Genomic DNA, 10,888 nt, shown 5'->3' with positions numbered 1-10,888 from the left:
GGGAAATCAAACATTTTTTCTGAGGAGCCAGCCCTCAAGACATTCAAATGAGGCAATACATTTCGATTCATATTTCAGGTGCAGTTTCTGGAGTGTTTAAGTGATGAGAGTAGCAATCAGAAGCAAAGAGCTGGACTCTCAAACTCGGCTGAAGTCACGGCTCTTGGTTCGCTTCAGTCTTGTGTGCCTGTGGAGAGCTGAGGCATCTCTCTGGTCTCTCAGCCCAGCACAGCACATTCATTATTAATCTACCAGAGTCTCTCCCTCCTTCTCGGCTCAGCCAATTACAGTTGGGCCCCTGCGACTGCTGCCTGTCTCATTTGACGCTGCGCTGGTTGGCTTTGATGTCTCTATCAACACGAAAGAGCCGGGCACTGAGTCTTAATAGAGCAGAAGGGGATTATGCGACTGCCAGCCCCCGGGGGTGGAACAATTTTTAAAATATATATGTTTAATTCATACTTTATTTTATTATCAGGAGACTTTGGGCCAAGCTTTAGCCAGGGTCTTGCCACTTTCTGCACTGCTATCACAGCAACATGCTTGTTAATCCTATTACCCTTTCATTTGGGGAACCACACAAGCCTGCAAGCAGAGCAGGCTCGACTACCAGAGGCCTCGCACACCTCCCTCCTGGGCTGGCAGCCTTTCCTTCCTCTGCTCATTTCATATGGAGAACGCCTTTATTAAGCAGTAGAAGCCACTCCACATGCAGCGCTGATACTCTGGTATGAAGTCGGGCTGCTTTGGCTCATAAATGTTAATGTTTTTATTAAGGTTCAGAGGTCAGTTTGCTTCTCAGAAAAATCTACTGGTACTTGGCAAAAATGTAAAAACCACGAAAGCGAGGTTGCACAAACTCCAATCGGCAGCAATGTTTCCAAATATAATCAACCAATTTCTGCTTTTTCCTCACCACTACACTGCCATTAGATGCTCGCAGCTCCCTGGTTCCACTCAGTGTTATTTGTTTAAAGTGGGCTTTTCGCCATCAGTTGAACTTCTAACAACAATCGTTCCATCACTTCCCTAACTCAGGTCCCACTCGCTATTTGCAGCACTGACCTTTAAAGCAGGAAGTTACTGTTAACACAGCTCCAACGACAACCTGCTTTACAGCATTTTTTTCCCTCCCCCCTCTCACCAGGGACAGCGCTCTGCACTAAAGTCCCGTCTCACACATGCTAAAGATTTAGATTACAGGGTCTGGGTACCGTCATTTAAAATTACGACTTCATTTGACAGCAGCCGTGTCAAGTTAGAAGACCGCACTAGCCGCGACGCCCGATGACAAAAATTCACTTTGGAAATTCATTTTCATTCTGCATGATCTTCATTAACGGAAAACAGCAGCTCTATTACATAAAGCTGTGATGTAATTTTGTGAGCATGACTCAAAGCAGCGGGAAACCCCACGCAGAAGACGCATCTCAAAGCTGCTTTCATTATCAAAAAAAAAAAAAAAAAAGACAACATTGCATACATTTATTAGGGATGGACGCCAATTCTAATACATGCAAATTCACCATTGTCCTTGAAATGTAGTGTCAACATTATTGCAAACACTTGTCTCCCTGCTGTTTTGTGTATTATATTTTTATTATCTTAGGATAAAAAAAACATTAACAATTACATGGGATGCCTTGTTCTGCATAATTTAACATATACACAGTGGGAACAGGAATGGCAATGCTTTAGACATCATCACAGCCTCTTTATAACCCCCGCCCACCCCCAACCCACTGCCCGCATGCAGTTTGCACTGCACAAAGGCCAAAAGTCACGTGAGACAGCCTGCAAAGAGCACAAGAAGCATTCACAGTAAAGGAATATAGGAAGGAGGAGAGGATGGAGGGTGGGGGAGAGTAAAAGATGAGAGGAGAAGAGAGGGAGTGAAACAAAGTGACTGCAGCACTGGCCTTGGTTTAGACAGGAGAAGAGCAGCATAGTCCTCGTATATCATTCTAGCTTCTCCCACACTTCAACTCCCATCTCCTGATTGTGGTACTCTTTCCATTGTCTTTGACACAAAAAAGTTTGTTATATATGCATGTATATATGTATATACATATATGTATGTATATATATATAAACACAGTTTTATAGCTACAGCACCTTTTCCCATGGGGCAACAGTGTCAATACCTCGCACATGGTTCATGGTCGTGCCAGAGAGAGAAAAAAACAAAACAAAACAATATATTGGTCAGGATATTTCATCTTTTTTTCCCCCTAAAATTGGCATTTGACATGATGATATTCTATTGCCGTCTGGGGGAGGGAAGGGACAAAGGTTCTTCTTTTGAGTTTATATTCAAGTTTTCTCCTTTTTTTCTGCTGTATAATTTCTTCCTTTTTCTTGTTTAAAAAGAGTTCACACTTTTGTGATTTGTGTGTGCTGCTCTTCATCAAAAGGTTCATTTTCCGGATCTGAGTCAGTGGTGTCAGAGTATCGATAATGGTCTGGCTCATTGTCGCTAACGTCGGGGGTGACTGATGTTGAAGTACTAGCCTCGGAGTTCGGCTCCTCCACGGTTTTCGTAAAGTACAACTTCACCTGGAAACCAAGACGAGATGATCACAAACAAGTCTCGTCGCTGCTCTTTTCAGTTAAAAATGCAAAGTGAACTAACAGCAGATATACGGTTATTCAACAGCAGAAAGATTACAGCACTTACTTTGAAGTTTGGTGAGAAGTAGCGGTTAGCTTTGTCTTTGTTGGCCTTGTCCAAGTCGTTCTTATTAAGTGTCAGGATGAGATAGTCCTTGTCCCTGTCGCTTTCTTTGCTGCTTTCCTTCTTCTCCTCCCTGTAGTTTTCTCTCCAGTTGTCCTTGCACTCGGCACTTTGCAGTTGGCCCAGTCCCGGTCGGCCTGGTCCAGGTCCCTGTCCCGGAAGACCCTGCCCTGGTGGCCCCTGCTGGCTCTCTAAACTGTTAACTGCCCCGTTTTCCATCTTGTCCCCACTCTCCTCTGGTCCAGGGATGAAGAAAGTGTTCACCCAAAAATGAAACATTTTGTCCTGGAGGGGGAGAGGTTACAACAGATTGAGTGAATGAAGTATTGAAAGGAAACTTTACAGGTTTTTGATTAGGTTTCTTTCCAAAATCAGTTGTTCTAGCCAAGGCTGATGGTCCATTTTTTACTGTCAACAAATTCAGAGAAAAGCCAGCCTTGCACTAGTCAGTTTAAGTATTTTTCAACTGCTGTGCACCCAGTACATTTCTTTCTACCAATGCACTATTCTACTCCTGTTTCAGAAGCGTTTGTTAAAAACTGCACCCAGCCATTTTAGGAAATTAGCGAGCATTTAACCAGTGTCGTTTTTAGCAAACACTACTAACAGGAGTAAACAGTGCATTTTTTGGGGTCTATTTTCAGCTGTGGGTTAATATAAATTTCAGTATTTATGGCAGCAGGACAGCGAATGAGGGATTTACCTCAAAATAAACTGGTTGCCCTGCTTGTGGTCCTGAAGGAACATGCCAATGGTGTGCCTAATTGATCTGTTTTTAATAGTTTTTGGGACAAAACTGGCCTGCAGCACAGAGACCCAAGATATTAAAAATACCACATTTTTGATTTTTGGTTTATTTGTGAGAACTGTGGCAATAAAACCGTAATTGCTGGCACCCTGCTAAGTGTGAAAATGCTTAGTCGTCTTATCGTTCTGTGACCTAGTCACTTTATGGCATACAGTGGCTGAAATAAGCTCCTAAATTAGACTGAGCAAATGAAGCCGCAATGAAATCTCTCAAACACAGACAACTAACCTTCTTCAACATCTTATTCTGTTTATGGAAGAACTCCACTTTGATGTCTCCGCAGACTGGGAGCGGCTGGGGAAATTCAAAAAACATATGCTTGTCCTCGCGCCGTGTGTGAGCGGGGTTCGATGTGTGAATCTTCACTTTCAGCTGGTACACCACAAACTGGGGATCTGGAAAAAGTGTTGACGTTGTACAGGGGTGAGGAGCACGATGGGTGAGATTTGTGAGAGGGGGAAGGGGGGAGTGGGAGAGAAGAGACAGAAAGCACAATAAGGAGTGAGCGACAGTGGAGGAGGGAGTAAATCAGGAGGGCGAGACAGGATACAAGTGTTATTACATGAGTTTGACAAAAGAAAATGGCACAGCACACCACCACCTCCCACCCACTGAGTAAGTGAAAAAAAAAAGTGATAAAACATTATATTAAAATTAAGGAGGAGAAAGGGAAAGTTAACAGGCCACAAAATGTAACACCCAAATAGACCCAGAACCAGAGACACAGGACCCTATTCTGATAGACAGTCATTGGTTTGGTCTTGGACCAGCGCAACACGTTGCATTTAGAAGAATTTTAACCCTTTCTTCTTCCTGTCAGGGTGGAGGGTGGTGCTGGAGATGACTTCATGTGCCCCTAAGCTTTTCCTTTCCTGCTAAGCAACATGTCTACCTCAGACTGCTCCTGCCTTCTGGATCTCTGGGGCCATATAAAAACAAATGAGTGAAAAAATAATAATGGATGAAAGGCTCATTTACCCCAATGCCAATTCCCTTTCTTGAAGCCCTGAGGGGTCGGCTCGCTCCTGTTTTTAATGGTACTGTCCCCTTAGAGAGAAAGAAGGAGATTATCACAAACAGGGCCTGGCTGGCCTGTCAGGGGCTTGACAGCACAGCAGGTACAAAACACAAGAGCTCTACACAAATATTTACATCTACATAGCTTTTCTTAATAACAACATTCAATCCGTGGCTTCAAAGCGGAGTTGTGCATCTTACAAAAACGTTTGACAAGGCACCTAGTGTGCACATGAGAAACACAAAGAGGAAGAAACAAACGGGGAACTTTGAAATTGCTGAAAATCAAACGACCAAAATGCGTCAGTTTTCTTTGGTGGAAATAAAGAGAGAAGTGTTTGACATTGAGCAGTTTCTAGCAATTAAACTGGTTTCTATTTTATCACTGCAGTGAGCTAAGAACTAGAAAAGCTAGAAAAACAAACCGCAAAACAGAAAAAAGCGATGCACATACGAAGACGTCAAACTCAGAATAGGGCCTTTTTAAGCAGAGGGTTAGCAGGAAAAAAAAAAAGAAGGAAGGATCGATACAGTCAGGGGTTTGCAGCACAGTCACGTGTTAGGGTAAAGAAGTCACAGACATGAAGGAAGGAGAGGTTGCTTTTTCTGACCAACAGCTAAAAATGGCCAAATTCAGATACGAGGAGAGCACAACATCGTATGACTCAGATGCATTTGAGCAGATAAGCAGAATTATTTCACTTTTTTTTAACCCCCTCCTCAGGCTAAAACAGAGCACTATTTAAACACTAAAAAAATGTTTTCTACATGCAGCTAAACACTCTACATTCATGTGAACATGAAAAATGAAACACAGGGAATGAAATTTAATTAAGAGTGACATTATTTGCTTAGAAATTTGGGGAAATCACTAAAGTTAGCACTGCAGTAAGCATTTGGTTTTGACGGCTGTTAAAAAAAATAAATCAAACGGGTTGGACTGCTTGCGTTTGTCACTACGTCAACAGGGGAGAACAAGTGCAAATGTTGGCAGACATTTTACAGCCGTCATATCAATTAAACTCTGAGCAAACATGCAGTGATATGTAAATACTCATAACTGAGTGGCTGTTACCGTCAGTGACTTACTGAGTGCTGCGCTATTGTTTGTTAAAATTACTGCCATCTAAATTCCTCTCGACTTTAAGTTACTTCCTGGTTCGGCCTTAGGAAAACATGTAAAACCTGTGCTTATGTAGCTACTACTATAGGATGCGCTCTCCTCTATAGAAGGGCATGCTGTAGTTCTTCTCGATAGCGAGCATAGAAAATGAAATCCTATAAAAGTCTCTCCCTCGAGAGGAGCCAAAAAAAATTTAAATTAATGGCTCGGCTTTGCAGCTTTCGGAGCTAATAAAAAACTTAAAAGGCTCCTGTGGAAAAAAAAATCTGAAATTTTTATTAAGACAACCAGTGGGGATCTGGTTCACCGGGATTTTCTGTGAGCAGCAACAAGCAGACTTGATCGATACAAAACCGCCCTTGTTAGTTAAATACAGCACGAAATTCAGCTGTACTCAACAAGGCTATTAAAATAAATAAATAAAAAAGAAACAGCAGAGGACAACTTGGCTCCACCACAGATGACCTGCAATGCCCTACGGTGCTACGCTGCAGTGTGGGTTAGCCCTACGGTGCACCATACATGCAAGGCCCTCGCTCTGTCTGAACAGCGGTATGCATGCCTACGCCCTAGATTGGAGTTGAAGTTGAACATGAGCGTGACTCACTGCAGGTGCCCCCGCTGAACATAGGGAGAGTCTCGAACACCATTTTGTGGAAGAGCAATGCCACCGGCTTGTACTCCAGCTGGTGCTTCAGTAGGTAGCTGTAGTAGTAGACGTAGCGACGCTGGCTCGGGATCGTTACTCCCTGCAAACAAAAGCAACAATGTTTAATCCAGGGGTGCCAAACATAAAGCCCAGGGGCTGGAATTGGCACGGAAAAGAGTCCACTCTGGCCCACTGGACGGCTTTGAAAAAAATTGAAAGGATGACATGGCTTTCCCCCCACAGCCAGTCATACTAAACCACTGTAAATAAGTAACAGATAAACAAATAACAGTAAGCTCCCAATCAGTCACTATCTACTATAGAAATGTATGATTTTAAAGTCGGATTACAGCAAAAAAAAAAATAAAAAAAAAATTTTCATTTTATAATTACAGGTCAGTCTTTTTCTTACATTTTAAGCTCAAAGCAGCATTTTTTAATCATGTAGTAAAACTGAGATGTGTTGATGAAACTACAGTACTATTACTTATGTTAAAATATCTCGCAGATTAAATGTGTAGTGAAACTTTTTTAGACTGACAGAAAAGGGAGTTTCACTGGTTCGGCACACTTAAGTAGGCCGTATCTGCATGTGGCCCACAATGCAAAATGAATTTGACATCCGTGGTTTTGACACAGATGAGGGACGCAGGATGCAACATGAGATCACCTTCAAGTTTATCCGTTTAATATGTATTACTTCTTAAAACAGAGCACTGGTGCCTGAAATTATGCTTCTGTTTTCTATGTGTGTTCAAATCTTTGCAACCTTGATAATTATTAGTGAAAATCAACTCAGTCATCTTGTATGGTCTCTCTCTCTTTTTCTTAGCTTGAACATGAAATTTACTTTCAATTTGAAACCAATTAAGCAGGATGTGGCTCATCAGTCACTGCCCTGCTTGATGCAACTGCTCTAAAAAGTAATAAAGCCTTCTGAATTGAAAGCATTTGTTTTGTGATCTCACCTTCTTGTCCCTTGTCCTGACCTCCCCATAAAAGTCAAGTGCTTCTTGGGCCTCCTGAAATTTCCCACGATGGAGGAGATACGCGCAGATCATGACTCCGGTGCGGCCCTTCCCGGCCTTACAGTGGATGGCCGCCACGTGATTGTCATCCTCACTGAGCCACTGGTCCAGGTCTTCACAAAACGGCTTAATAAGCTCCAGCTGAGGAGGGTTATGGTCTTCGAAGGGGTACTGTGCAACTGAGGTGTGGCGGGATGCAAGCCCACGCAAAGTTGTGATGAGAGAAGGGGGGGGGGAGACAGTGGAAACAGGTCAGCATAGACAAGGTGGGCAGGGAGATGCTGAGTATTTTGAGAGATCTGACGACCTTGTGCGTCATCAGGCCTTCAGCAGGGCTTTTATTTCTTAAAAACAGCATTTATAGAAAACGTGAAGCAGCCTACCTCTGCAGTTAAATTTGGCAGTATCGTAGTGTCTTTCTGCACAGCTGAAATGTCAAGAAAATCCCCCCCAGAAAACTCCAGTTAGCAATCACACAAGAGGAAGCTGGTAAGTAAACAAGGATGAGCTCAGATGCAAACAAAATGTAGAAACTTACAGGTTGTAGATTTTGTAGTGGTTTTTATGCTTTGAATCCAAAAACCTGTCCGCAGAAAAATAATAAAATCATTAGATCGATATGAGATCCAAGTGCTAGAGCAAAACGAATAAACTCATGCACTGCAGAATAAACTGCATGTTTGTTATATTACCCTTTACCGAGATCACACTTACCGTACTACATCATCTATATTGTTTCTGTACACGCCTTCAAGTCTCTCTGCTGGAAAGCCCATTGCAATGATATTTGGGTAAATATCTGTTCAAGCAGTCAAGGAAATGTACAATCTGCAGGAAATCAAGAGGGAGCTACTACCAAGGCTCCCAGCGTCAGAACTAAAGCTTTTAAAGGAAAGGACTGCTTAAAAGAATTTGCCATTACAGCACAACTTCAAGAATGCAGACATGAGTGAAAGGGTTGAGAAAAGTTTTAGTCCACGCCATTATAAGAGTGTGATTGTAGTTATGGATAGACAGGAGAACAGGGGAGGGGTGCTGGCCAGTATGTGCGTGCATGTTGTGACAGATGGCCTTGACAGCGAGAAGCAAGCAGTGACGGCAGGAGTAACCGTGCTCCTGCTTCAGCCAGGCCCACATGTGGGTGCATGAGTAGAGTCTCTGCTCCCTGACCTGCATGTATTTTTAGAACCTAAAGTTATATTGGGATGATCGCAAATGTTCGACTTATCTAGTCTGAATTCAGCCAGAGACATTTTAATATCTGCGAGATTGCAAGCGGGCAACATGAAGTCACACATGTAAGGAAGAGGGGGAAAAAGTTAACTCAAAAAACAAATGCGCCGAGCTGCAAATTTGCAGGTGCAGAAAAAGGTGGTGTTTGTGTTTCAAATGGCTCCATATTTCCGCAAGAACGGTGAGGAAAATGTCGTGGCCAATTATATGGTGACATACATTCACTCTTAAAGGCGCACATCAGTGTCACATTGCACTGAAAAAGAATAATTTGGTTGGCATGCATGTCTTGAAGGCTCGGCTCCAACGCCTACCTGTAACTGAAGTCTGCTCGTCAGTCTAAGCTGTGGGATTTCACACTTTAACCACTGACTAAAGGGCAACCTTTTCTTACACTTCCTGTGCCACAACGTCAAAAATAGAAAGGCTGAATATTTCTAATTGGATGCGTTTCGTTTTGTCCCCCCCCCCCCCAGAGTCAAATCACTTTTTAACTGGTCAGAATAATTTGACACACGCATCTGACAGCTCTGGCGAGAAAGCACAGCCGGCAGCCTCTATACAGCCCTCAACTTTCCTGGTGTGTGCAGTGCACATACAAGAACCTGTGGATGTAAAAAGCCCACAAGGTCAACTCTTTTGATTCAGTCTGCATACACACAGCTCATTGTTCAATCAGCAGACCTACAAGTACAAAAAAAGGTTTTCCACAAACCCGGGTCAAGTGTACTACGGCAGACATTAATGCTGTTTCAGCCATTTTTTGGGGAAATTTTCAGCAAAACCCCATCAGAGGATTTCAGTAAGTGCCTGCACGCAACCCCATGCAACCAGGCTATGCACAACACAGGCCTCGTACATAAATTCAAGCCAGCCCTATAGCAAATCTTTGAGGTTATTTGCATACAGCCAAGCTACTTCCTTGAAACTCAGCACAGCCGCCTAAGCTGTATATCCTGTACTATAATAAACCTGTCGATTAAGGGCTCAAAAACCTAATTAGGAGATAAAAACTAGTTTTTAATGCTTTATAATGGGCTACTCTAACCCGTGGATCTACGGGCAAAGTGGGTCCAGTCAGACTTTAACTGATCTTTACAAACCTTCAGGGAGAACTTCAGTCCAGAGCATGGGGGTCTTGGTTTCTGCAGCTGGAAAGAGATTCATATGTTGGACCCCTGAAGGAAGCTCCAAGTAGGAGGAAAAAAAATCTGATGCTTTAGACACGCCTTTTCTTAAAAGCCAGCCCTGCCTCAGCTCTATGCATATGCCAAATCCACAACTGAGAACGAGAGAGGGGGGGAGATAGGGAGAGTGGGACCCAGCAGGAGCTAAGGTGGGGAGGACAGGAAAAGAGGAGAGCAGAGGAAAAGGGGCAAGCAGAGGGAGGGAGAATTAGGAGTGGGAGTAGTAAAGAAAAAGAGCAAAAGGAGAGGAGAGGTGGTGGATTGAGAGGGTAAGAGGGAGAGAGCACTCAGACAGCAATGATGATACAAGATCACTGGCAACTCTATTTTAAGGGCAATTCCCAGAACTGTGATACTGCATTACATAACTGCAGAAAGCCCATATTGTTTTTAGACATAGTGCCAAACATGATAAAAGGGATAATTCGAAAGGGCCCACATCCAAACAAGAGGTGGCTTCACACCAAAGAAAGATTCCACTTTTGAGTGGTGTACCCTATTCACACCTGCACAAAGCTGTAGAGGTATACCACAAGAGTCCTGCCACTGACAAGACATGCCATTCGATTTACCACATTATAAAAGCAGGCGAGAAACATCAGATCAAATACTGTGAGACACGCCTTTCATCAGCATCTGCAGTCACACATACATCATAGCTGACAGCTCTGCCTGAAATCACTTCACTATGTTTCTATCTATAGTGTCAAGTCAAGGTAACTAGCACTCAGCTCTACATCTGCACTTTCAGAAAAGAAAGAACAAAAAACACCACTCAGCAAGGTTTTCAAGTTGCTAACAATAACAAAAGTAAATTCGGTACATAAACACTCCAGGCCGCTCAACTCTTTGTATACTTTAAGGAACCAGATAGGGTTGGAACTTCCATTATTGATTAATCTGCAATTTCAGATTCCTACCCCCCAGCACACACACACCACCCAACAATAATGTGGAAAAAGTCCCAAAGCCCAGGTGGGATTTTCAAACGTCTTAATTTCTTCTTACAGTAAACTGATTACATCAAGTTTTCACATTTGAGAAGCTGGCTTTGTATTGTTTTTAGTTTGCTTAGAAATTTTTTTTTAAAATTTAATTTTATATATTTT

General features: G+C 42.8%; 1 protein-coding gene across 2 annotated transcripts in view; it reads right to left on the bottom strand.

Annotated features, from left to right (window-relative positions):
* Nucleotides 1-1,471: 1,471 nt before the first annotated feature.
* ptena (phosphatase and tensin homolog A) overlaps nucleotides 1,472-10,888 on the bottom strand; it is an 11,206-nt gene continuing 1,789 nt past the window's right edge. The window contains exons 2-10 of one of the 2 annotated variants that reach the window (XM_005914118.3): nucleotides 8,074-8,158; nucleotides 7,898-7,942; nucleotides 7,743-7,786; nucleotides 7,300-7,538; nucleotides 6,290-6,431; nucleotides 4,521-4,589; nucleotides 3,771-3,937; nucleotides 2,678-3,019; nucleotides 1,472-2,556 (exon numbers count right to left, since the gene is read on the bottom strand). In XM_005914118.3, the coding sequence (XP_005914180.1) occupies nucleotides 2,374-2,556; nucleotides 2,678-3,019; nucleotides 3,771-3,937; nucleotides 4,521-4,589; nucleotides 6,290-6,431; nucleotides 7,300-7,538; nucleotides 7,743-7,786; nucleotides 7,898-7,942; nucleotides 8,074-8,158 (1,316 nt within the window). In that variant the 3' untranslated portion in view covers nucleotides 1,472-2,373. The remainder of the gene's footprint in view (nucleotides 2,557-2,677; nucleotides 3,020-3,770; nucleotides 3,938-4,520; nucleotides 4,590-6,289; nucleotides 6,432-7,299; nucleotides 7,539-7,742; nucleotides 7,787-7,897; nucleotides 7,943-8,073; nucleotides 8,159-10,888) is intronic. The other variant, XM_042225174.1, reaches the window with a different exon arrangement.

This window comes from Haplochromis burtoni, unplaced genomic scaffold, assembly GCF_018398535.1.
Source record: "Haplochromis burtoni strain Fernald_Lab_line unplaced genomic scaffold, NCSU_Asbu1 Contig_7, whole genome shotgun sequence".
In the NCBI taxonomy this organism is placed as follows: Eukaryota; Metazoa; Chordata; class Actinopteri; order Cichliformes; family Cichlidae; genus Haplochromis; species Haplochromis burtoni.
Note: the sequence above shows the minus strand (reverse complement) of the source record. Positions and strands in the feature narration are given on the sequence as shown.